We start from the raw sequence: 27,932 nt of genomic DNA, 5'->3' as shown, positions 1-27,932 counted from the left end.
TCAATCAGTATTGGCTGAATGAATGGCAAGGAGGAAAGAGCAGTGAATTGGGAAGTGGTGTTCCTGGATTCCAGGTGTCAGGGTGCGGGTGGGGGGAGCATATCCAGGTTCAACAGCTGGGCTTGGGCAGGCAGGTAGGGGGAGGAGGGGAGTTGCCATTGATTGGTGCAGGTGTGTGTTATATATTTTCAAGGACCTATCCTTTGACAGCTTTTGACTCCCTTCTTCCCCTGGATCATAGATCTTGTCTTTGCACTTTGCTAAAGTCTTTAAGTTTACTCTTAGAGCTATCTGGTCAACACTTTGTGGTTAAACACTATTGATAAGGCAACACTTTGGGCAAATCTCCCCCACCACCTATCCTAAATTATACTTCTGCTGGGCTGTAATCTGAGCTCAATCACTTCAATGACCTAGAACATGACACTTCACCTTTCTGGGCCTCAGTTTCCCCTTCTACAAACAAAAGTAGAAGTGTTCTACATACTTAACTTTTAGAGGGCAGTGTCTCAGCCCCCTTTTAGAAACAGAAGAAGCCCATGGAGCCTCTCCTTGAAAAATACAGTTCCTCACACATAGAGAGGAACATTTTTGCACCTAGTTTCCGGAGGTCCACAGCCCCTTTGCAGCTGGTGAAGGAGCCCTCGGTCAGAGCCTTTTGGACTTGCTGAGCTGTAAGTCCCTCCCGACCCTGACTTTCTGGAGTGTTAACCCAAGTGTGGCTGTGAGAAAACACATTCCAGCTGCCCTTCTCCCGGGTCACCTCAAGCCCCCACTCTGAGCTGCCCCCAGGGATGAAGGAGCTTGGGCTTCACTAATGGCCCCAACCACAGCCCCTAGCTTCCTCAAGACCCACGCCTCAGCTCAATAAATGTAGGCCTCACGGAAATGAGGCAGGAAGCGAAAGGAACTCCAGGCAGCTCAGCCTAAAAGGAATTTCCTCTTCTCTGCTTCTCCTTCCAATTTGGTCTTTCAACAGTTTGACAAAGGTGGGCATGGAGGAGGGAAAAAAAAGCTGAGACTTTTTTTGATCAAGGCCCAGAGAAGGAGGTGGAGATGGGCCACAAAATAGAGAGGTCGGGCATGGGGATACAGGGCAGGGGACACTGACGAGTATGGGTGGGGCCTCAGTGCATTCTCTGAGACAAATGGGACTTTTCCAGCCCGCTGATTTTTGAAAGCTATTTCCGAAGTTGGACTAATCCAGCCCAGCTGTGAGATGATAAGTAAACAGAGCCTTTTGGGGAGGTTCAGAACACCCCTTCTTAGCTTGTACTTCCAGAGCTCACTCCATCCTTCCCTCGGGGAAGGCAATGAGGTGTCAAGGTCAGGCAGGTAAAGTTGCATCTGAGTCCAGGATGCATCCCTACCTGTCATCACTCTCAAACCCTGAGCATCGGGATGGTCACACAGATCGGAGTCAGGATGCCTGCCCCCTTCCTGTCCTCTGGGTAAACCTAGGGCTGCTTCTTCATCTCTCCGAGACTCAGTGTTCCTATATTCAAAATGGCCATAATAATTTGTACCTGGTAGAGTTACAGGGCAAAATAAATGAGAAATAAAAGTGAAAATCCTGTAGGCAGTGCTCAGCCCAGAATTGGCCTCTCTTGGCCACCCCCGTAGATCCTTTATCCTTCTCTCTGCAGGAGAGACTAACATATGTGGAGACCTTGAGTGAAATAGAGAGCTACCCCCTCTGAGGGGGGTGACTTGGAAGGGGCTGCATCTCTTCAAGCTGAAAAACAGTCCCCAGCCCCATGTGCATGTATGGCTCAGCAAATGAGTGCCCATTCTCACCCCCCCTAGCCCTCGGCCAGGCACCCTGGTGCAGACCACCACCCACACGGCTGTGTACAAACAGCAGCCAGAAAACCCAGCTATCCTGCTGGCCCTTGGGCTGAGATTTTTTTCTATTAGAGCTCCGGTCATTTAGCAAAGTCATCGACCCTCTTTCAAAATGCCTATCAAGGGTTAAAATTGGAGAAAGGTGTTTTCACCTGGAGTTCCTGGTTGTTTCCTGCCCTAAGAAGGAGGCAGGAAAAGATTAAAGTAGCCAGGACCCAGCCCTACCTCCCCTTCAAGATGGTGCTGTCCTGCCTCACTATCCGAAAGGGGGCAGCCCCTGCCCTTTAACTCTCCAGGAACTGCCCTGCTGCTTTCATGCTGTCCCCAAGCACACCAGGCTCAGAACCCAGCGTCACTTTCGCTGCACTGTCCCGGCCAAAGAAAGTCACAAGGCCATCCCACATTCGAGGGGTAGGAAAAACAGACTCCATCTCTGGTTGGAAGGACTGTAAAGTCACATTGCAAGCGACGTGGATGCAGGGAAGCCAGTAATTGGGATCATCAGTGCAAGCGATCTCCCATGAGTTGGGACTGTGTCTAATGCTGCTGTAGCCTGTTTTCTAAACAAAATGTGGGATTTAAGGGCTGATCATGTGACACAATATTTTCAAATGGGGCTATCTAGGAGGCACAGTCATACTTGCACCGCCACACTATCCTAACACAGCCTGACCCAGTGACCTCCCATCAACACATGTTCACTGATGATCTGACTACTTCAAAACCTGACATTTTAAACAGGGATGGAGCTCCTGTGTACATTTTGGGATCAAAGGCTGGTATTTATTAGCAGGCCTTGAACCTTATAGGACGTCAGCTCTAGAAGCCATCTAAAGTAATACCTTTTATTTTATAAATGAATAAAGTTAAGAGGTAAAGTGACTTAGCCAAGATCATATGGTCAAAGAAACCATTGTTTCTCAAACCTTAACATGTACACAAATTACCTGAGCACCTTGTCCAAAGGCAGTATCTGAGCGATAGGTCTGGGGTGGGGCTGGGGTTTCGCATTTCTGACAAAAGCCCAGGTGACACTGATGCCACTGGTTCCAGAACCCCACTTAGGGTACCAAAGCTCAACATACCACAGATTCCAGGGAGAGGAGATTGTAGATCCTCTATTCTTTTGTATGCCTTCCCTTCAACCCATTTTACCAACGAGTAAACTGCAGTTGGAAAGGAGGTATTGGCATTGGACCAACTCCCTGAAATTTTGCAGAAGAGGACCCACTTTCCTCCATCAGTAAACAACTGTCAGAGAAGTGAGCGCAAGGAGCCATAGACCACTTTGAATTTCCAGTTCCTCGATGTAGGGGTATTCTTCCTGGCTGCGACCTCGGGCTGTGGGCCATCTTTTCACTTGTTGGGGATTCGTGGTGCTGGCTCAGGGGTCTCTAAGTCCCAATAGCTGGGATTGTCCTGTCTGCTTAGTGATTTAGGAGCTTGGCAGCCTCTGTTGTTCTATTATGTGGCCTCTGAACATTCCGTCCAACGGCCTTTTGGCACGCCACGCATTTGCAAAATGAAAGGAGGAAAAAATGAACATTGCCCTTGCTCATTTGCCTAATTTAAAAGCATCAAGAAGCTTTTTTTAGAAGGGGGAAAAACATCATCCATCTGAAATGGAGGAAGCATCTCATCAAGGAGCCAAGAGAGAGATGGAGACATAAGTTTCAAGGGCTGACATATTAATGGACAAACCCTGTGCCTGGTCTGTTTTTTCCCATCCCCTTTCAGCTCAGAAACCACGGCCTTTTTGGAAGCTCTTGTGCTGAGAGGAAATTGCTTTTTCCGAAGGGGAGATCCGAACCCTCCTTACCCACCTCCGGCACCGGTCTCCTGCAAATTCACATCAGCTCAGACCAACCCACAGACATTTTTCGAGGGGCTACGATGTGTCAGGTGCTGTGCTGGATTTATTCATTCCTTCCTCCAAGATTTCGCGATCAGAGATGGCCCCGTGCTGTACGTTCACCCATTCGTTCAACAGTTGGCTATTGCCAGGCATCAGGCCAGCTCTGGGGATGAGGAGAGAGGAAGATGGGCATGGTCTGGCCACACCTAGTCTAGCCAGAGAGACAGTAAGTAATTCTTATTGACATATTGCAATAAGGAATTACTTGTTGTGACAAGGAGCCATCATAGAGCCTGATGCTGGGGAAACGAAGATGAAGGAGATATTGCTCACATCTCTCCCTCTTTTCTGTCCCGTGCCCACTGACTTAGCTTGGGTCCTCCCTGGTGGCCCGGCCTAGGGATAATGTGGACTAGAAGCAGACCTGCTGTCTGTAGGCCTTGGCCTAGGTCTTCCACCTGCCCCCATCGCTTCTCCCCAAACACTCTCATACCCCTTCCATCTTCCAGAGGCTAGCTTTACCAAATGCGAATCTAGTGGTGTCAGTCTCCTGCTACAGATTTCTTCCTGGGCTCCCTGTCATTTGCAGGATTAAGTCCAAACCTCTCAAAATAGTTTGCAAGGCTTTTCACAATTTGGCTCCAATCTACTTTTCAGCCCTTGCCCCCTCTTCCTCTTCATTCATCCTCTCTCGCAACAAAGGACATCCTAGGACCCCCCAAAGCCACTCAGAGTAAGGGGAGCCTCTCTAAAACATGTTGTTTTATTATGGGAATGTTCAAAGTAGAGAAAGATGATGAACAGCCATGCCCCATCACTTCAGTGCATGCCTACTCTTGTCACCTCGACAACCTACATTGGATTATTTTAAAGCAAATCCAATACTTTCATCTGAAAATACTTCAGTGTGTGTTTCTGAAAGACAAAGACAGTCCTTCAGTTTTTTGGGACCTAGGTTTATTTTTTTGAAATTCTAGAGCAGGGTAACCAAATTTGTGGTACAGTGTTAATTTGTCCATCTGACAAACCATTGTTTTTAACACACACACACAGAGCAATGACTATGTCTACATCCTCATATGGAAAGAACATTAAAGAGCCCAAATTTGAGGCCCTTCTTAAATGCAAAGCCCTGGCCAGCCCTGCTCTCCCAGGATCACCCTCCATTGACCTTCTACCCCTGTGGTTGCCCCGATGTTTCCTGAGTCCTTCAAGAATTTTTTACACCCTTATGCCTTTTTCCTTATGGACAGACACTTCTGTCTGGAAAGCCCTTTTCTCCACTTGGCAAACTCCTATTTAACTGGCAAAGCCCAGTGCAAATGTCCCCATGTCCGTGAGACTTCTTCCAACAATCCCTCTCCCTCACAGATGACACTTGCTCTTCTTTGCTTCTACAGGATTTTCTTCATAATTTTCTTGAATGTTTACATTGTTGAGTTGAAGTCATTCCTTTATAGATCTTATAATAGCCTTTGAGCTCCCTCAGGGTAGGGCCTGCGTCCTCTCTGTGAGAGGCAGAGTGGTCCCAGATCATGGACTCTGGCCTCTACCAACCTGGGCAAGATGTTTAATTCAGTCTTGGATTTGTCGCTTACAAATTAGGGATCACAGCAGCACTCGGACAGGACTCTCAGGAGGATGAAATGAGAGGGGTCCATTCAGCTGCTGTGGAGCCTGCCTCATGAGACACTGAATAACTGTTGGCCTCTATCACTGGTGGCCAGCATGACTCCTTCCTTAAAGGGAGCCCTAATCCAGAGACACGTCTTGCCCTTCGGCACAAGGCCCCAGTGTCTGCTCAGGACCTGATAGTTTTACCCTCTGGGAGAGATGGTAGACATTTCCCCACTCATCCTGAGCTGCAAACCCTGCACGGAAGGGCTTCGTAACAGCTCTCTGAAGTGCTGCCCTGGGCTCCACTCGCCCCTCGTGTTCTGTCTCTCCACGCCGGAAAGCCAGTCCTGGGAACCCTGCCCCTTTCCCTCAGGGTCCCCTCCATAGACACAGGGCAGTGTTGCTCCCCCTGCGCCTCCCCTCTTCTCCGCTGGCCCAGAACCCGCGTCCTCCACCACTCCCTGGAAACATCAGGTCCCAGGAAGTGCCGTCTTGCAGACAGTTGTGACCCTGGGTAGGTCTCACGGCTTTTCCTTCAGCTGCATCCACTTGCACACCTTCAACAGAGGAACTTACAGAGACTCTAGGCCCCATTTCACTCCCCCGACCGTTGTTGAGATGCTGTCCCCGTCCTCCCTGGGCACCCACCCCTTCTCCCAGGGGTGCCAGGGGTGCCAGGGGTGCCTTCTCTGGCTCACCAGATAGACGTGGAAGGGAGAGTGAGAACAAGCCCCAGACAGGCCCTCCTCTCTCCACATCTCCGCCTCTGCAGGCAAGTGGAGGTGGAGAGTCGGCCTGCTATCTTCTCTGAATGCTGGGGTGACGTTACCTGGGTTTAACACTGCCTCATGGCCAGCTTTTGAGACCAAGATCCTTCCTTTATCTGAGTGAGCGTTCCCCTACATCACACTCCCCAAACTGAGAGCAGTGTTTCCACCTGGTGGCTGTTGTCACTTCCTCTAGAACAGGCAGAGCCGGGATGGAACCGTGGCCTTGATCACTGCCGCTGTGACTGTTGTCTGCCATCTCCTGCCTCTCACCCTTCCCTGTCCGTCAGCACGTTTCAGAGGTTTTTGTTTGGCTCCAGTGGAAAATGCACATCAGCACTGAGCAGAGCGTCTGTCTCAGGCAGGCTCCAATAAAAATCAGGCACAGTTGTAAAGCTTCCCACCATTCTTCCTCAGGGAACAGTATATATTTTTTTTCAACATTTGTCTGAAACTTGCAGAATAAAAGCCTCCTTGGAGGCAAGGGGCTGCTTTCATGGGGCAGGAACAACATGTGTTCCATAGAAGAAATTTTTTAAAAAGTGGAGAAAGGAGGGGCTGGGGAAGAAATACTTCTGAATTGGCAAGGGGACCTCACCCCAGAGTTTAAGGCTTGGTTTCACAGTTTCATTTTGTATCCTTGGGCAAGTACCTTCCTGCATCTCAGCTTCCTTACTGATAAAGCAAAGGCAATGCCTTCCCTCTCTTACATCTTATTCATAACCAGAGAGGCAGGGCTCCTGAGTGGCTCAGTCAGTTAAGTGTCTCCCAGGGTCCTGGGGTCAAGCCCCATATCGGGCTCCCTGCCAAGCAGGGACCCTGTTTCTCCCTCTATATCTGCCTGCTGCTCCCCCTGCTTGTGCTCTCTCAAATTAATAAATAAAATCTTTTTTTTTAAGATTTTATTTATTTATGTGACAGAGAGACAGCCAGCGAGAGAGGGAACACAGCAGGGGAGTGGGAGAGGAAGAAGCAGGCTCCCAGCGGAAGAGCCTGATGTGGGACTCGATCCCGGAACACCGGGATCACGCCCTGAGCGGAAGGCAGACGCTTAACAACTGCGCTACCCAGGTGCCCCTAATAAATAAAATCTTAAAAAATAATAATAATAACCACAAAGGCAGGGACTTTGCTTAGCAGGGACTGGAGGTGTTAGCTGGAGGCGTGACCCTGAACAGGATCTCTGCCTCTCTGACCTGTTTCCTCACATTGTGAAGGAGCTCTGTTGTGCTGATTGGTCCCTTCTCACATCTGACCCCCCTCGGGTAGGACAAGGCTAATCTTACTGTTAGATCAGGCAAGAGACACTGGTACAGCGCGATGAGGAAGAGTGGGCATTTTGGTAGCTGGGGTGACCCTCAAGGGCTATCAGATCCCTCCACGGTGTCCAAACAGAGCTCCTGACTCTAGGCCAGGAAAGAGCTAGAATGACCCTCACCCATCTCTCTCTTTGGGCTCAGATTCTTCACCTCAGCACAGCCTTCCCGGTTACCAACACACATCCATCGACTGCAGTTCTTTGGCCACACAGGTGACCCAATAAACCCTTGCCAGCCTTTAACATGGAAGCCCAGAGCCCTCTTGGCAGGTGTCACCTTGGAGAGCCTGGAGCGGTGAGACAGGTTGGCGTAGCAGCAGTTGGAGAACAGCAAAGGGTTAACGGTAAGACAGCGAGCAGGGGTTTAGCCCTCGCCACATGCACAGCTGAGTGCTCTCCATGTATCAACTCATTTTAAACCCGGAGGCAACCTATGTGGAACATAGTTTTCTTAACCCTATATATCAGTGCAGAGATTGAGGCACAGAAAAGTGAAGTAACTTGCCCAAGGACTCACAGCTTGGCAGTGGTAGAGCCCAGTGCTCAGCCCAGGCAGCTGCACTCAAGCATTCACTATGCTTTGCAGCCTCCTCCATAGATGAAAGGAAGCGGGAAGAGGAAGCTAAAGGAAGGGTGGGTGCCCTGGTGGGGCCCAAATAAGGACAGAGGTACCAAAAGAATACTGGGCGCCTGGAATGACAGGAGGCTCGATGTGAGGGAGAGGGCATCTCTAAAAGCACGGTCAGTACGTGCTGATAATGATGATGGTGGTGATAATGATAGCACCTCATATTTATACAGCTCTCAGCACTCTGTTTCTATGGTTCATTTGGTGAATTCCATCAACAAATACTGGACACCTGCTGTGTGTTGGGCAAACAATGAACAAAATGAATACTGGCCTTGCCCTCATGGAGTTCAACAAATAAACATGAAAATAAACACATAGGGGCAATCACAATTTTAGCATTGTTGGTAGGATTATAAAATCCACACCTCAAAGCCTCCTCTCTGAATGGCTTCAGAGTTAGCCATGAGCATTTGGAAAATTAAGGTCATTTTCAGAAGGGAAGGGATAATGGTCTTGTAAGGGGAAGAGAGAACCAGAGATAATTTTCTCTCTTTTATTCTGGTCATGGATACCCCATACCAACATTTCTTGAAACTTCCTTCTTTGGCTCCTAAACATCCTTCTTCTTAGCCCTTCTCTTTATCAACTTGTTTATGGGATGACAAAGTCTCTAAGAATGTGGCTAGAAGCTGAGGTCTTGCTCGCTCGGATATTTGGACTAGTGATCTGGCTCAGGCCCTCTGCTTGCAAGGGCTGAAGAAACGGTGCGGAGTAGAGCAGACAAGATTTGATACACATGAGATGCAGATACCTGCAAGCCAGTGTTGGTTTACCGGTAAAAAATCCTCTTCCCTCCCAAATATTATACATTTGTGAGATGCCCCCCTGGCTATTATAATTCTTTCTGATCCAAAAATATTATCCTTGTTCACTGAAACTTGCTAAGACATTCGTTCGCCTTCGTGGTTTGCAGTCACTGGAAATACACATCCAGGCCATTCCAAGATGTATTTATTTATTTTTTTTTCCTTTTTTTTTTTTAATTTTATTTTATTATATTCTGTTAATCACCATACAGTACATCCCCAGATTCCGATGTAAAGTTTGATGCTTCATTTTGCGTATAACACCCAGTGCACCATGCAATACGTGCCCTCCCTACTACCCATCACCAGGCTATCCCCTTCCCCCACCCCCTCCCCTCTGAAGTCCTCAGTTTGCCTCTCACAGTCCATAGTCTCTCATGTTTCATTCCCCCCTCTGATTACCCCCCTTTTCTTTATCCCTTTCTTCCCCTACCGATCCTCCTAGTTCTTATGTTCCATAGATGAGAGAAATCATATGATAATTGTCTTTCTCTGCTTGACTTATTTCACTTAGCATTATCTCCTCCAGTGCCGTCCATGTTGCAGCAAATGTTGAGAATTCGTTCTTTCTGATAGCTGAGTAATATTCCATTGTATATATGGACCACAGCTTCTTAATCCAGTCATCTGTTGAAGGGCATCTCGGCTCCTTCCATGATTTGGCTATTGTGGACAATGCAGCTATGAACATTGGGGTGCATATGGCCCTTCTCTTTACTACGTCTGTATCTTTGGGGTAAACACCCAGTAGTGCAATGGCTGGGTCATAGGGTAGTTCAATTTTTAACTTTTTAAGGGACCTCCACACTGTTTTCCAGAGTGGCTGTACCAACTTGCATTCCCACCAACAATGTAGGAGGGATCCCCTTTCTCCACATCCTCTCCAACAATTGTTGTTTCTTGCCTTGTCTATCTTTGCCATTCTAACTGGCGTAAGGTGGTATCTCAGTGTGGTTTTGATTTGAATTTCCCTGATGGCTAATGATTTTGAACATTTTTTCATGTGTCTGTTAGCCATTTGTATGTCTTCATTGGAAAAGTGTCTGTTCATATCTTCTGCCCATTTTATGATTTGTTTATTTGTTTCTCGTGTATTGAGTTTGAGAAGTTCTTTGTAGATCTTGGATACCAGTCCTTTATCTGTGGTGTCCTTTGCAAATATATTCTCCCATTCCGTGGGCTGTCTCTTAGTTTTTTTGACTGTTTCCTTGGCTGTGCAGAAGCTCTTTATCCTGATAAAGTCCCATAAGTTCATTTTATCTTTTATTTCTCTTGCCTTTGGAGATGTGTCGTGAAAAAGGTTGCTCTGGCCGATGTCATAGAAGTTGTTGCCTATGTTCTCCTCTAGAATTTTGATGGATTCCTGTCTCACATTGAGGTCTTTCATCCATTTGGAGTTTATTTTTGTGTATGGTGTGAGAGAGTGGTCAAGTTTCATTCTTTTGCATGTAGCTGTCCAATTTTCCCAGCACCATTTATTGAAGAGACTGTCTTTTTTCCACCGGATGTTTTTTCCTGCTTTATCAAAGATTAGTTGCCCAAAGAGCCGAGGGTCCATTTCTGGGTTCTCTATTCTGTTCCATTGGTCGATGTGTCTGTTTTTGTGCCAGTACCATGCTGTCTTTGTGATCACAGCTTTGTAGTACAGCTCGAAATCCGGCATTGTGATGCCCCCAGCTTTGTTTTTCCTTTTCAACAGTTCCTTGGAGATTCGGGGCCTTTTCTGGTTCCATACAAATTTAAGGACTATTTGTTCCAGTTCTTTGAAAAATGTCCTCGGTATTTTGATCGGGATAGCATTGAAAGTGTAGATTGCTCTGGGTAGTATGGACATTTTAACTATGTTAATTCTTCCAATCCATGAGCATGGAATATTTTTCCATCTTTTTATGTCTTCCTCAATATCTTTCAAAAGTGATCTATAGTTTCTAGCATATAGGTCCTTTACGTCTCTGGTTAAGTTAATTCCAAGGTAACGCATGGTTTTTGGTGTTATTGTAAATGGGATGGATTCCCTAATTTCTCTTTCTTCAGTCTCGTTATTCGTGTATAGAAATGCAACTGATTTCTGGGCATTGATTTTGTATCCTGCCACCTTACTGAATTGTTCTATAACTTCTAATAGTTTGGGAGTGGATTCCTTTGGGTTTTCCATATAGAGTATCATGTCATCTGCAAAGAGAGACAGTTTGACTTCTTCTTTGCCGATTTGGATACCTTTGATCCCTTTTTGTCTTCTGATTGCTGTTGCAAGGACTTCTAGTACTATGTTGAATAATAGTGGCGAGAGTGGGCCAAGATGTATTTAAAAATCAGTCACCATCGACACAACGGAATATTATTTGGCAATAAAAAGGAATGAAGTGCTGACACCTGCTACAGCATAGACGAACCTGGAAAACATTATGCTTGGTGGAAGAAGCCAGTCACAAAAGGTCACGTGCTGAATGATTCCATTTTATATGACATTTCCAGAATATGCAATCAACAGAGACAGAAAGTAGAGCATTGGCTGCCAGGATCTGGAGGGAGGGGTGACTGGGGAGTGACTGCAAATGGGCATGGGGTTTCTTTCTGAGTGATGAGAATGTTCTGGAATTAGATCATAGTGATAATATTTGCACAGTTTTGTGAATATCCTACACTGAATTATAGACTATAAAATGGTGAATTTCATGGTATAGAAATTATACCTCAATAAAGCTGTTATTAAAAAAAAAAAGTCAGGGCGCCTGGGTGGTTCCGTCGGGTAAGCATCTTCCTTCGGCTCAGGTCATGATCTCAGGGGCCTGGGATGGAGCCCCATATCAGGGTCCCTGCTCAGCGGGGGGTCTGCTTCTGCTTCTCCCCAACCCCCCCTGCTGTACGCTTGAGCTCTCTCCCTCTCTGAAGTAAATAAATAAAGTCTTTTTCTAAAAAAAAAAAAAAAGTCAGGCACTATCACTGCACCTATGATGGGTCAGATCTCACTGTATTAAATGAAAGGTTATGCAAAATTTATAGGATAAAAACCAGGCAGCTTGCCATCCTCAAAGGTTGGTACATTTCTGTACAAGAAAATAAGTACATAGAGTCATTCTGTATGTAAGAAAGATCAGATCAATCCATTAATCAACTTAATGATAATTTTTGAGGAATTTCAAAGCACATTTTTACATTAACTAGTACCGAAATGAAAACGTCAAAAGAAATGTTCATACTGCATCGGGTGGTAATGAGGGGTGCTTTTCTAGGAAGTGAAAATTCTGGTTCAAATGATCCCCGGAGAATTCCAGCCTGGGGTCCAGCTGTAGGTACCATGTACTTGACACACGAACTCAAATCTTCACAATCACTTGAATTGCTGCTGTGCCTTTTCCCATTTACAGAAAAAGGAGCCAAGACCCGAGAGGCTAGACTTGCCCCCGGGTGCACCTGTAGGAAGGGACACCAGCAGTATTTAAATTATCAGTCTGCCTGGCTTCAAAGCCTGCATTTGCTCTTCTTCCCCATGCTGTGGCATTCCCCCAGTACAGCCTCCCCCCGCCCAGAGAAGATGGTCTCTCCATTAACTCCTAGCCCCAAGTAAGCAGTGTTCGCTCTGTCCACCACCACAGGGTGTATCTTTAACCTTTAACCAAAACTTCAGATTTATCTTTAATCTTAAGCCATTACAGTGGAACATAACCTACACCTAGGCAGTGCGGTTATTCTTTAGATATCTTCTGAGGTCACTAAACAGAGGAACGATGTTAGAGCTCATCGGACTGGTAACAGGGGCTTTCCCCACCGGGAAATGGAACTGAACAGCTTGCGAGTAGCAGAAATTTACGTGGAAAACCCAGGCTGTTGGAAATGCCGTGGCGGCACATCTGCACGGGATTCAGAGAGCTGGTAGACGCTTCGAGTCATTCAGATTATCCCAGAGCTGCAGTTTCACAGAAGATGCTATCTGAACCGTGAGCAGCACCCAGGAGAATCCTCATGGGAGACAGTCTGGCAGCCCAAGCCTGTTCTGTGCCATAAACCCCACGGTGAGAGCAAGAAAAGCATATCTGTGGACAAATATTGCCATTCTATCGCTTTGCTTATTTTTTACTATTCCGTTTCTCAGGGAAACAGGAAATGTAAGAGAAAGGAATGTTTGTATTTTGGTAGGGCAGGTTTAGTTTAATTTTTCTAAATATGCCACCAGTATTTTTCCAAGACACACTAAATGTAGGAGGAGTTGATGTAGAGGGTTCAGAGGTGGGATTCCAAGGGCAGAGAGCGTTAAGCTGGCCGGTAAAACCACGGACCTCACTCAGCAAACATTTCCTGGGCCCCTCCCTGGGTCTAGGGTAGTTTCGAGAAAGAAGAAGGCAGGCAAGGTCTCTATCTTGGGCACCTGGGTGGGTGGAGGGCCGGTGACTGAGGTTAGGATACCAGAGGAGGAGAGAGCATTTTGGAAGGGAGTTTCATGAGGTTGCTTGGAAATGTTGAGTTGGAGGTGCCTGTGAGACTACCTCGGGTCTGGGTTCTGGAGGCAGGTTTATAATTCAGGAGAGGCCCCAAGAATTCAATGATAAGCAACAACAGACACAGACCCACAGCTCCTTATGGAGCTTACAGTCCAGTGAGGGAGTTAGACATATGTCCAGCAATCACACAGATAAATTAAAAATGGCAGAAGTGCTAGGAAGGAGACAGAGGTGAGCAGGCCATGACCTAAGCCAGGAGGTGAGAGCCAGCTTTTTGAGGAAGCAACATTAGAGTTGAGATCTGAAGTATATCTAGGAGGAGCAGGGATAGTGCTCCAGGCAATGAGAACAGCACGTGCAAAGGCCCTGTGGCTGGAGGGAGCAAAGCTAATATCAGGGCCAGAAAGAAATTCAGTAAGCCTGGGACAGAGAAGCGGATGGGGGAACATGGGTGAGATGGGGGTGGGAAAGAAAGCAGGGACCAGGTCACACAGAGTCCTGTAAGCTGTTTTCTCAACTTGTTTTGGTCATCTAGATGGGAATTTATGGGTTTGTCACAACAGTATAGAATTGGAAAGGACTGTCAAAGGTCATTTTATCCATTCTCCTCCCTCCAGACGGGAGTGTCTTTGTGTGAAATGCTTTCCAAGGAGATTCTGTCAGACACTGCATAATGACGTTAAGGTTTATCAAGCAGCTGTTGGGGTATTTGTTCTCTCTTCTGAATGAGTCTCTTTTAAATGCCCAAAACAAACCCTGTTTCTGGGCTACCCCCTTTCTGTCAAAGGCTTCATCATGCTCCCGGCTCACAACCCAGACATCAGGCTTCCTTCCCCTCTTTTCTCCCCTTCCTGTATCTGAGGACTGAATGAGTCCTGTTGATCAGCCTTTAATGTCCCCCCTACCTGAGTCCCCAAGATCCCAGATGTGAAGGGAATGGGAACTAGTGTGGATTGCTGTCCTACTACATGCCACGTTGGACATCTCCTAACTCCATGTAAGCCTCTTCACTGGCAGTGAGCATTTAGTGACTCACATCTACTATAATGTTGATTCTTCAAGAATCTCCTGTTTGACAGATGAGGAAACTGAGTCACAGAGTGGTCAGTGACTTACCCAAGGGCTCATAACCGTAGGTGTTGGAGCTAGGTGTGAACTCTGGGGGGCGGGGTCCCTCTGGCTCCGAAGTTCATGCTATTCCTGCCATGCCCTGAACTGCTTGGTTATTACAATAGCCAGCCTTGTCCTAATGAGTCTGCTGGCCTCCACCCACCTACCCAATCAAATCAAATGAATGGACACCATTTCTGCGAACAGGGGAAGCACTTGATGGTGCATAGAATGATTATCCAGAAGCAGCACCGTGTGGAAGCAGGGCAGTGGACTCTGGCCAAATCCTAGCTCCCCCCTTTCTTACTGAGTGATTCTAGGCAAGAAACTTCCCTTCTGTTGGCCTTCATTTCCTTGTTTGTAAAATGGGGGTAAAAATAGGAGCTATCTCATAGTAGTGTCAAGGGATTTAAATGAGGTGGTATATGTAAAGGGCTTAGCACCATGCCAGCTACAGTCTAAGTGCTCCAGAAACGGGAACTGTTGTTACCACAGCCTCCAGAAGAATTTTCCTAAACCTGGTTTGTATATATCTACCCTCTGCACACAAACCCTCAATGGCTGCCCAGTGCCTGCAGAATGCATCCCGAACTCCTACCTCTGGTGCAAGCATCCCCCAAGCTTTGCCACTTCCCATATTTCCACCCTAGTTCACGCTGCTCCCCCAGCAAACATCTGCTCAAATGAACTGTATCAAAAGCTTGTCCCTAAATTCTTTCTGATTCTGCCTGTTAGCACACGACATCTCTTCCTGCCAGGGGAGGTTTCTCTAACACCCATCCAACAATATACTGCATACACAGTGTCTACTATATCCAGTCCTTGTGTGGAGCCTGGAGATACAGTGGTAAACAAACCCTAAGAGACTCTTAACTCTAGGAAGCAAACTGAGAGTTGCTGAAGGGGAGGTGGGTGGGGGGATGGGGTAACTGGGTGACGGGCATTTAGGCCACGTGATGTGATGAGAACAGGGTGTTATATGTAACTGATGAATCACAAAATTCTACCTCTGAAACTAATAATAAATAAACAAACAAACAAGCTAATCACCTTGTTTTGTGAGAGACCTGCAGGGGAGTGGAGAGATGGACACAAAGGAAATGAGCATATAATTACAGTTGGTGCCTAGCGCTATGAAGGGAAAGTTCAGAGTGTGATAGCAAAGACTACAGGCAGCACCAACTTTAGACAAGTGGCCAGGGGAACACTCTCTGGGGACAGAGCATTTCAACTGAGATGCCAAGTATGGGAAGGGGCTTGTCTCAATCTTATGTGTGCCCTGCCCAGCACAAAGCACAGTGCCAGCCACATGGGTCTCACTCAACTAGTGCCCACTGAATTGATTTGAATTAATATTATATTATTGATCATTAGGCAGAGTCTTTCAGAGAAAGAGATCAGCATGTGGAAAGGCCCTGTGGCCAGAGGGAGTGTGGCCCATTCAGTAAAGAACTGAAAGTCCTGTGGGTTGGTACATAACTGGTAAGCAGAGTTTGGGGTGGTTAGGAGGGAGCCACAGAAGACGAAAAAGAAGAAGTAAGCAAGAGCTAGATCAGGCGGAGGCTCACAGGCATGGAAAGGAGCCCCAGGGAAATCTTCCCAGACTTCTATTGTCTTTGATTTCTTTCCTCTTCCAGACTCCTCCTGGCCTTGTTTTCTCCATACTTAGCCAGGACCAGACACTGAAGGCGTTGAAATCTCCGGAGACTCATGAATGCAGAGGGAATTGCCTCCTTCTGGGGGAAGCTGCACTGGCCCCTCCGAGCCCAGCTCTCCAATTCTATGGCTTAGAGAGGAGATTACTACAGTGCTGATCTGGGCTTCTCCTGCTGCTCTGACTCCAACCCCCCCCAAGACAACAGCCAGCATGAGCACTGGGCCACCCCCACTTATTTTGGCTTCTTGGGAGACTTTTGAATAGGGCCCTTATCAGGGTGGGGATCTCTGGTTTCAAAAATTGATCTGCCCCCTCTAACAGGATGTCAGGCCTCTCACGCCATTGGGCAGTGCTGAACTCTTGAGCCCCCCCAGGGCATGTAAGCAGGGACAAGGAGCCTGCCAGAGGCCGGTGAGGCCTCCCATCCCCAAGGGGACTAAATAAAGCTATTGTTGGGAAGAGAAGAGAGAAAATAGCCGACAAGATGTTTTTTGTCCTTTGAGCCCCGTCTGTATTAGGGGAGGGGCTGGCATGTTGCAAATAAGTGGAAATAGGAATGGCCTCTGGAACCCATTTGAACAGCTCAGGAAGGGAAAGAGCTTGAAAGGGGAGAGAAGCTCCAACATTCCTCACCTCATTCATCTGACCTAAGGGGAATGGCTTGCCTCTGGTCTCTTATCTGTCTCTTCGGGAGGGGAAGATGCTACCATATGTAAAGTGCCTAGTACCATCCCTGGCTGTTACGAGACATTCCACCAATGCAGTTGTCATTAGCCTGGGAGACTGTATGGTGGGTGGCACCCACTTTCATTCCCAGAGCTCTTAGAAACCACTTGAGAAACCTACCAGAATGTCTCCAAATTCTGCTAATTTTCCCGTTGAAAAGTTCTTGGCCTGGCCTCTAGAAATTAAGACACTTGTTTGTAAAGACCCCTGCACAAAGATATTTGGTGGTCTTGCTTGTAGCAGCAGAGAGAGAGAGAGACAGAGAGACAGAATGTTACACAAATGTCTATTAACAGGGCAACGGCCAAAGAATCGTGGCACCCGTGTCCTGTGGAATATTGTAAAGCTTTAAAACAATTGGGTTAGGGGTGTACTTACTGATATGGGAGAGGAAGTGTGAGTGGCATGATATTCAGTGAGAAGAGGCATTTTAGAAAAAGCAAACATCAACCTCAACCATATATGTGAATACATGTTTGCAAAGATTGAGCATGAAAAGCGATGGGCAGGAGTACACATTAGACACACCAAGCAGGTGAGATCAGTTACCTGGGCTGGGGAGTGAGGGAGGGATACAAGAAAAATAAAAAAGTCTGGCAGAATAGGAGGAAAAAACTTAGGGTATAATTTTAAGTGAGAAAACAGTTGTAAAATTCTACCTCTAAGATTATTGCAGAATATCCCATTTTTAATTGGATATATAAACGGGGGTTATAAAGTAATATGGACCAATAAAAACACTGATTTGACTAGAGGATGAGACTGTGGAGATTCCTCATCTTGAATTTCTATGGTCATTGGAAGACTATGATTTCAATTTTTTAAAACACCACTTTAAAAATAGAAAAGAAAAAATCCTGGGAGTCCCCCCACTTTCTCCGCCATCCCCAGCCCAGCCCAGGCCCAACCAGTGGCACTTGGTGTTGGTTGTAATCAATTTCCAAATTGGTCTGTGGCCTGTCAGTGTCTGCAGATACAATCCATCCCTCCTACAGTGGGCAGGTCACTCTCCTTTTCCAGATCTGAACTATTTCTCCACTGCCCATCCAAGCGACCTAGACTCTTGCCTTCAGCTTTGAAAGCCCCCAACAACCTGGCCCCAAATTGCCTCTTTCTTCTCTCCAACATGAACCTAGAGTCTTCCCATCCAGTTCTAAAAAGAATGCTGTTCTCAGGATGCCTTGGATGGCTCAGTCGGTGACACATCCAACTTTTAGTGTTGGCTCAGGTCTTGATCTCAGGGTTGTGAGTTCAGGCCCTGGATTAGACACCACACTGGTCATGAAGCCAAAAAGAAAGAAAGAAAAAAAGAAAGAAAGAAAAAGGAAGGAAGGAAGGAAGGAAGGAAGGAAGGAAGGAAGGAAGGAGAAAGAAGAAAGAAAGAAAGAAAGAAAGAAAGAAAGAAAGAAAGAAAGAAAGAAAGAAAGAAAGAAAAAAGAAAGGTGCATTGCTTTAAACAATGTTTCAAAATACTGTCTTTGAAATTCTCTTCCTATGAATTCTCAAATTTTTCTACATTGACTTTCTGTGTCCTATAAATCTAGATACAATTTCTCATTCCACTATTTCTGACAATGACTATATTCCTCCAAGTTTGTTACAAATGTTGGAAAAGGGCATTCAGTTCAAATATATAATTCTATTTGGCAGTCATGTCCAAACTAACCTTATGACAGATAAAATCATGTTAAGTATCATAAAATAAATCCTCCCTTCGGTGGGTCTTTTTTCCTTAGAGCTTATGAAAATCTAGACCCATGCCATGGGAAGACCTAAGTATTCTGAGGTATGGTGCTGAGCCTTCCGTCCACCCATCCGCAACCTATCATCCTTCAGAATCCTTGTCAGAGCCTTCCTTTCTTATGGAGACTTGCTCATGACTGCACCCCTCCCCCAGACTTGCCACCATGCCACCTTGTTCTGGTCTTTCATTGCACAGCCCACCTCTCTAAAACAAGAAATCTTGGCTCCATCTCCTGTGTCCTGCACAGCATAAAACACAGTTTCAGCCACATACTTCTCACTCAATCAGTGAATTCATTTGATTTGATATTATTTTATGGATTGTTTTGATTAGGAGAAAGAATTTGTTGTACCCTGGATATGCATGTGGTCCCCAGGGAAGTGTGCCTTGGTAGAGAGAGTGCTTGATTGAGAGTCAAAATTCATGGCCTTGACTTCTTTTCTTTTTTTTTTAAGATTTTATTTATTTATTTATTTTAGAGATGGGGAGGGGCAAAGGGAGAGAGAGAGAATCTCAAGCAGATTCCCAGCCAAGCACGGAGCCCAACATAGGGCCCGATCTCAAGACCCTGAGATCATGACCTGAGCTGAACTCAAGAGTCAGATGCTTAACTGACTGAGTCACCCAGGTGCCCCAAAACTCATGGCCTTGACTTCTCTTTCTGCTATTGTTTGGCATGAAAACAATCACTTTTTACTCTTTGGGCTTTGATTTCTAGGAGGACACACACATGTATTAGTTTCCTATTGCTACTCTAACAAACTAAGCTGTCAAAAAGAACACCTCTATATTATCTCACAGATCTGTAGATCGGGCATGTCAATGTCAAGGTGCTCTGCTTAGGGTCTCATAAAGCTGAAATCAAAGTACCAGCATGCTGCATGTTCCTCCGGAGCTCAAGATTCCCTTCCAAGCTCATTCCTGTTAGGGCAGAATTCAGTTCTTTGCAGTGAGGTACGCATTGGGTCCCCATTTCCTTGTCAGCTATCAGCCAGGGGCCACCTTCGCCTCTGGGAGGCTATTCCTTCTCAAGTAACCACCCCCATCTCAAAGCAAGAATAGTGTGCTGAGTCTCTCTCCAGCTTTGACTCTCTCTGTTTCCCTCTTCTGCCACCAGCCTGAGATGGTTCTCTGCTCTTAGGGGCTCATGTGATTTGATTAGATCCTCCCAGATATCTCCATATTTTAGGGTCACATGTGCCATATAATATAAAACCATCCTTGCATGACTTTGTATGATAATCTCGTCACATTCGCAGCCTCCAGAGAATAAGTGGGACACCTTGGGGAGCATTCCTAGAAATTCTACCTACCATCACATGGCAACATGGGGACTAGGCAAGATAATTGCTAAGTTCCTCGAGATTCCCTTTGTTGGACTTCATTTCACGCCCTGCCGTACTATCACATACTGCCAAGCAGCACCCTCTGCTCTCCTTCCTTCTTCATCCAGCCTTCCTTCACATCTGTCCTCACCCCCATGAAACCAGTGTTAGCTCCTTCCTCCCCTCAGTCCTACTTTACACTTTGAGTTTGACTCTCCCCTGGGTGCTAAGCAGTTTGACGTTCCTTAGTTCCTTCTTCTTCCCCCAACCATCAAATAAGTTAGGCAGTATCATTCCCATTTTGCGGATCCAAGAACTCAGTTTTGAGGAGGTAAAATATCTAGCCGCAGATGAAAGAGTAACTTTAACTCCATCATCCACGTTCTTTCCAGTACCTGTCAGCATGTGGGGAGATAATGAGGCCAGGAGAAGTGGAGGGGAAGACAGAGCACACCCATTACCCCTCCCCTCGTGCTCCAGCTTAAAATGAGATGGAGATAAAGCCCCAGTAGTGACCTGGGCAGGTCTTGGACTGCTGGAGGTGTCCAGGGTCTGTGAGTAGATGGCCAGGTGTGATGACTCTGCTGGGGGAACAAAAGCCACTTGGTGAAAATGCACCCATTCATTCCACTTCATCCCTTGGGTTGGTAAAATTTAAGTCTTTCAACCTCACATGTCAGGAGCTCTTTCTCTGCCTGTGAGAGTGAAAGTCGGTACAACCACTTTGGGGGCAAATCTAGCAATATCTGGCAAAACTGAGAAGAGCATTGCCTGGGCCCAGCAATTCCACTCCTGTGCATGTGCCCTGGAGAAACTCCCTGCAGGTGCAGGGGGGATGCGCTAGTATTGTTTACCATTGGAAAAATAGAAATCTCCTAAATGTGCATCAGCAGGAAGTGGACAAATGGTAATATGTTCATATAATAGAATACTGTGCAGCCGTAAAAATGTACCCAAGCTGTATAGAGTAGCCCGCATGAATCTCAACAAACGTAATGTGCTGAACGATATCGTCAAGAATAGATTCTTCTGATACCACTGACATAAAGTTTAAAAACGTGGAACGTATATTGTTTGAGAATCATATGTAATAGTTAAAATATGAATAAATGTGAGGCAATAATAAGTACAATTCATATCATGATGATTACCTCTGGGCGGGAGGGAAGGGAGTGCTGTGAGAAAGTCTATCAGGGACTTCGTCTATGTGGGCAGGGTTTATTTCTCAAGTGGGATGATATCCATGAGAGCACTCTTTAAGTCTTTTTTCATATGTGCAATATTTTGTAACAACTATTAAACAGACTAGTAATCACCACCAGGAAGATGCTCACCACAGAACAGTAAGTGGAAAGAGCAGGAAGCGAAAGTTGATCTTCACTGTTCTCCCAATGTAGAGCAAATGAAAAGACAGAGAAGACCAGCAGATGATACAGCAAAACTGTTAAAAGTCTGAGGGTGATCTTTATTGTCTTCTGTGTAATAACAACATAGCACTTTATTACATTTTCCAAGCTTTTTATGTAGTAAGTACATACTGCTTTTGAAATCAAAATCAAATATTGCCCTTTTTAAAAAAGATGCATTTGTTCTCTCTAGGCACCAAGCTGTGGTAAATTTTAGTCCTGGGGCACCTGGGTGGCTCAGTCGGTTGAGCATCTGACTCTGGGTTTCGGCCTCATGGGTCATGGGATTGAGGCCCACGTCAGGTTCTATGCTCAGCTGGGCATCTGCTTGAAGATTCTCTCCCTCTGCCCCTCCCCCGACTTGTGCGCTCATTTTCTCCCTGTCTCTCTCTCTCAGATAAATAAATAAATCTTTAAAAAAAAATTTAGCCTGAATAAGGGGAAATTTTTTTTTATTCCACACGTACTGCAGGAAGCCCTGAGCTAGATCTTGAAGCCTTTCACATCAGGCTTAGAGTCTGACCGGCCCACATTCAAGTCCCAATTCCACCCTTTCGCAGCACCTGCCTTGAGTTTCAGTGTTCCTATCTGTGAAATGGTGATTAAAACCCCTCCCTGCTTGCTTCATGGAGCCACTGTGTGGGTACAATGAGATGAGGCCCATCGAATGGCTACGTGACCCCCAGAAGACCCTTCCAAAGCACCTACAGCAATGCCTCTCTGTCAGACTAGACTCTGGGCACCAAGAGGGAAGAGCCAGGCTCTTCCTCCCAAGGCAGCCAGACGGTCAGGACAGACAGCACTGTCAGGAGACAATCCAGGACCGAGTGACAAGGACCAGGATAGACAGCACAGAGAGTAGGACATGATTACCCCTGGTTGGGCTGATCCAAGTAGGGGGACTGATGTTATTACTAAATCACTAGAAGGGTTAACATTTACCCTCAAGCACCTCCAAAAAGACTTGCAGCAAACACATCTCAGACAATATATGAACAGAATGAAGGAGGAAGTGGATAGCCTAGGCTTGAACCTGGTGCCATCACTTCTAGCTGAGCGACCATGGACATGGGTGAGCGCCTGATCTTTTGAGCCCCCTCTCCTCCTCTGTCATAAGGAGAAGCATGCATGCCTCCTAGATGTTGCTGAGAAGACCGGTTGAATGAAGCACAGACTCCGTTATCAAGCACGTTCTCTGGGTCAGGCAGTGTTCTTGGAGCTGAGGATGCTATCAGGAACCAACAAGACAAGTAGCATGGCTCTTGAAGGGAGATGATACAAGGCAGTCGCTCAGAACAGTGCCCAACACGGTGCGGCCAATAAATGTTTGTGCCCTTGGTGGGCATGACCACTATTATTTAAAAAACCTCATGGGGTGGCCTGGAGAGGGCTTGGCAGAGGGGATAACGTAAGGCAGAACAATGATGGGAGTCACGAAGCTGTCGTTCATTGGGTCCTTAGAACATAAAGACTTCCTGTGTAATAATTTCTTTGATCCTCACAGCAACCCTATGGGATGGCTAGATGAGCAAACTCAGCCACAGATCCATGTAGAGCTTGCCTGAGGTTGCACAAGCCGTAAAGCCGGGATCGGAAACCAGCCGCTTTGTTCCTCCCTGCCGGCTCTCGGTGGGTGCCCCAGGCAGGCTGCTTTTAAGGGCTCAAGGGCTTCCTTTGGAGGCCCAAAACACTGGCATTTTGGGTGTTCGAGCTGCATCAGGATGACCATCTGCCAAAGCGTTCTTATGGGAATTCCGGGTAATACCAGATGACTGAATCTTTCCACAGAACACGTGGTGCCCAGGGTCGCTCTCCGTGGCACTGCTCTGGGATGCTAACGAGTGGTTTCCTCTTGTCTCTTACAGCTCACAGCACCACACTTCCCCGTGGTCGTCAAGCTGGGACACGCCCACGCCGGGATGGGAAAGGTATGAGAAGCAGCTCTTACATTCATACCCACACAGACTCCCCAGACTACCTGTTCCCTTCTCTTCTCTGTCCCCCACCAGCCCCACCTTGGCTCAGCCACCCAGAACAGTGTCAGGGGAGGACAGTGTGCATTGTTAGAGGAGACCAGGATGCATGATGCACCCTGTCCTCCCCAACCCCCCTTCTTCTAAGCACCCATAGCACGGAGCGTCTCTCCAGCTCGGTCTGCACTCACTGAACCCTGCCTGGAGTTGCTAGCTAATTGTTTCCTGTGATTGTGGATTCAGAGCAATGAATGTAAAGCATTTTATAGACGGTGATTCTTTTGTTCCCATCATCATTTCCACGGCCACTCTCTAAGTTCTTGTCTTACTCATCTCCCCACCACCTGTAGGGCCAGTACCTAGAAGGACACACATACATATGGCTCCGGGGAGGAAGCCCCTGGAGTCAGTTAGCTTCTGCAAGAGTAAATCATATATTTTACACTGTCACAGCTGACGTATTTGTCATAATCAGTCAGATCCTTTCCATTGTGGGGGCAGAAATGCAACTCAAATCAGGAAGCAAAAGAGAATCCATTGGTTCAAGCCACCAGGAAGTCTGGGAGAGTTCTTGATAGGTCTGGGCAGAGCTGGATCCAGGAGCCCAAGCAATGCCATCAGAGCTCAGTCTTCTGTATTTCTTGACGCTGTTTATCTCTGCCTGGTGTTTTCTTCAGATAGTCGAGATGGCTGTGGGTGACCTACCCTGGTCCCCAGGCTCAGTGTTGCAGAGGAAGAAAGACCATGTCTCTTTCCAGCACCTCTATATAAATCCCATGGGGGGATGCTGATCAGCCTTGCTTGGGTTCCTGTGCCCACCCCCTAACCAGCGCATGTGACGAAGGATGCAGCCCCAGTGGAACCGGGTGGATGGGGGTGCTCACAGGAAAGGGAGATCGACTCCTAAATAAGAGAGGTGGGAGTGTGGGAAAAGGTGGGGGCCACCACAGGCCATGTCTCAAGCCTCTGGCTGAAATACATAGAAAGCTTGATCTGAGTAGGCCCAGCCCAGCCATAAATAATCCTGCACCTGGCGCCTTTATTCTTCCTCACCCTGTTCAGCTTTCTGTGTCATCTGTTCCCACCTAAACTCCATCCCCTTCAGGCAGCAAAGGGTGGAAAGGGCCAGACGGGTCAGGGCATGACCCACAGCTCAGACATTCGTGTGAACTTGAACAAGTTGCCATCTGACCTCTCTTGGCCTTCTCTGTCGAATGGTGATGATTCTAACAACCGTCTTTAAAAGAAATCCTCCCTCTAAAATACTACATCTAATGGAAAGGGCACACCATGAGGGCAGGGGTCTTGCCTATTTGTCCACGGCCATATCCTTGGGGCCCAGTAGCCCCTCGGCTTGTTGGGTGAGCGGATGGATGAATGACATGTCCCTGTGTCAGTGCCCCGCTGCCCCTCCTGCTGAGCCCCCCTGCTCCTCTGCCCCTGGGCTCCAGCCCCTCCACTCCGATGAGGCTGCCTTTGCCTTAGTCCCGGCAACCCTCTGCTCCTGAGTCAGCAGGCACTTTTCTGTCCAGACAGGCGCTGACTTCCCTGTATCTCTTAAAGCTGCTGGCCATCCCTGCTGCCCGAAACTCCTTCAGTGGGCTTTGACTCGTGCACCTCTCCTGGCTCTCCTCTATCTCTGCCACTCCTTGACAGTCTCCTTCGTGTCGTTTTCTTGCTGCACCGTCTTTAATAAGTGTGTGTGCCAACAGCACAAGCAACCTGAGCGCTCAGCTATGCTCTCAGCTCCTACGGCCACCTGCGTGCCAACAGCCCCTGGGTCGCATTTCCCAACCGGAGCCTCAGCTCTTATATCCAATTCCCTCCTCTACACGCACCCACCCCCTGCCCCGTCTCCCATGGAAACCTCAGACTCCAACCGTCCCAGACAGCCTGCTCCCCCACCTCGCCTTCCTCCTCCTTCACCTCCTTCTGTGGCCGTCCTCTCTGCAGCAGGAACCGCCAGTCCCTCCACTTTCTCAAAACAGAAATCTGGGAGTCATCTCCCTCCTCTACGTCCAATAGGTCGTCAAGTCTTGTCACTTGCCTTTGTTACCATTGCTCAAAGCCGTCCCTTTCTTTCCACCCACTGCCGCCATCTTGGACACCTCTGGTAAAGCTAAAGAATTCCCAAGAATTAAATTCTGTTTCTCAAGCTTCAGATTATCCCAGACGGGAAATACTTAAAGATACTGATGCAATCAATGCTCGGGGGACGGGGTGCTCTGAGAAACTCAGGCCCAAAGGGGACTCCCAAAGCATGGAAAGGAGGACACATACCCAAGGATAAAAAGTGTCACTGGCTGGAATAACTAGGGTTTGCAGAAATGCTGACATCAAAGGAAAAGGGCTCTTCTCCTTCAGTTTGGGATGAGAAAGCTATCGGGAAAGGCCTGGACATGCCGACTGAGCAGATGATGTCATATCCATGTCTGAGAGGGAGAAAAACAAAATTAGTACCTTCTGTGGTACTTCTGCGTCTCTCGGGAGGGAAGATCGTCTCCCTGGAGACCAGCAGAGAGAACATGCCTAGGAGGAAACTGGTGAGAAGGTTGCCAATGGACTCAGTGTTGGTAGAAGTCCACCTAGGTCCCCCTGTCCCGTCATCGATTATATTTTGCTCGTTTGTTCGTGTATATTGATTCGTGCCTACTTGGTGCTGAGAGTCAGAAGATAAATAGGACCCAGTTTCTGCTGTCAAAGAAATGGAGAGTCAAGCACATAAATAGGTATAATGTGTACTGGGGGTCTGATAGGAGGGTGTGCAGTGAGTACGGCGATTGAAGGAAAGAGCTTAATTCCACCCAGAGGATAGAAGGGTGGAAAGAAGTTCCGTGTCTGGGGTACTGTACATGGTTCGCTGCGCCTGGAGACAGAAGTTCTCGCAAACAAGGAAAACCCAAAGACAAAAGAGATGGGCTGATAGTCTCTTCACGAAGAATAGAGGCTGTCACAAGGCATAGAAATCAAAATATAGTGAGACACTATGCAGCTTGGGGAGCACTTAGGTAGGAGGCAATCATGGGGAGCACCGTGGGTTCTGTAGAAATTAGTCCGGCTAGACCAGTGGTTCTTACGGGGGGAGGGGAATTTTGCCTCCACAGGGCAATTTTGGTTGTCACAACTGGGGTTGGGGTTGGTATTACTGGCATCTGGCATCTACTGAGCGGAGACCAAGGATGCTGCTGAACAGCCCACGATGCCTAAGACAACCCCACAACAAAGAATTATACAGCCCCAAATGTCAATAGTGTCTATGTTGAGAAACCTGGGACAAAACTAATTTCATTTCCTTTGTTGAAAGTTTTACCAGTCCAGAAACCAGAGGAAGCAGTGGTTATTATAGAGTTCAACATGCTTCAAAGTCTGTTCCAAAGAATTATAATTATTCAGATGCTAAACCCTATGTTGGTCAAATAGGTTTGGAAAATGCTGCGTTAAAGTAAATTTTTATTTTATTTTTTAATATCTTTTCTATTTTCTTATTTAAATTCAATTAATTAGCATATAATGTATGATTAGTTTCAGAGGTAGAGTTCAGTGATTCATCAGTTTTCTGTAACATCCAGTGCTCATTACATCGTGTGCCCTCCTTAATGTCCATCACCCACTTATCCCATCCCCCTCCTGCCCTCCAGCAACCCTCAGTTTGTTTTCTATGATTAAAAGTCTTTCATGGTTTGTCTCCCTCTCTGATTTTGTCTTGTTTTATTTTTCCCTCCCTTCCCCTATGATCCTCTGTTTTGTTTCTTAAATTCCACATAGGAGTGAGATCATATGATAATTGTCTTTCTCTGATTGACTTATTTCATTTAGCCTAATACTCTCTGGTTCCATCCATGTCGTTGCAAATGGCAAGATTTCATTTTTTTCTGATGGCTGAGTAGTATTCCATTGTATATATATACCACAGTCTTCTTTATCCATTCATCTGTCAATGAATATCTGGGCTCTTTCCATAGTTTGGCTATTGTGGACATTGCTGCTTCGAACTTTGGGGTGCAGGTGTCCCTTAGGATCACTACATTTGGATCTTTGGGTTAAACACCTTGTAGTGCAATTGCTGGGTTATAGGGTAGCTCTATTTTCAACTTTTTGAGGAACCTACCTACAGTTTTCCAGAGTGGCTGTACCAGCTTGTATTCCCACCAACAGTGTAAGAGGACTCCCCTTTTTAAGTAAGTTCTTAGTATGGAACTTAAGAGTCATAAATTTGCTTAGATACACTGTTGGGGTAAAAGAACATGAAAGGTGTGCTGAATTCCCCAGACTTACCTGACCACAGAAACCTTAGGCCATTTTTTTATTGTGTCCTTTTATTAATTTGTAAGAACTCTTTCCATATTAAGCACATTAAACCCCTGTCATACTTTGCAACTCTTTTTCTCCATTTGACAGTTACATGTCCATTTTATTATTCAGTTTTTAAGCATTTTTAAAGGTTTTTCTTTAGTGTAGTCAAATATTTCCATCTTTGGGAGGCAGTATATAGTGCCTGAGTGGCTGAGGGTGTCGGTTGAATCTAACAAGTAAGTTACGTAGCCTCCCCCACCCCAGTTTCTTCATATATACAATGCAGATAATCACAGTAGCAACCTCATAAGCTGGTTGTGATGATTAGGAGACGTGATGTACATCAAGCACACAGCTCAATGCCTAGAACACCGTGGGCACTCAATAAATACCAGCTGTCATGAATATTAACAATGCTCA

The 27,932-nt window shown here is 46.7% G+C and overlaps 1 protein-coding gene across 4 annotated transcripts in view; it reads left to right on the top strand.

Moving 5' to 3' along the window:
* SYN3 (synapsin III) overlaps positions 1-27,932 on the top strand; it is a 481,477-nt gene that overhangs the window by 390,533 nt on the left and 63,012 nt on the right. For all 4 annotated transcript variants that reach the window (XM_019802056.2, XM_034644234.1, XM_034644236.1 and 1 more), the window contains one exon: positions 23,112-23,174. In XM_019802056.2, coding sequence (XP_019657615.1) covers positions 23,112-23,174 — 63 coding nt within the window. The remainder of the gene's footprint in view (positions 1-23,111; positions 23,175-27,932) is intronic.

The sequence above is a fragment of the Ailuropoda melanoleuca genome, chromosome 15 (assembly GCF_002007445.2).
Source record: "Ailuropoda melanoleuca isolate Jingjing chromosome 15, ASM200744v2, whole genome shotgun sequence".
Lineage (NCBI taxonomy): Eukaryota > Metazoa > Chordata > Mammalia > Carnivora > Ursidae > Ailuropoda > Ailuropoda melanoleuca.
The sequence above is the reverse complement of the archived record's forward strand: the minus strand, read 5'-3'. Positions and strand labels throughout refer to the sequence as shown.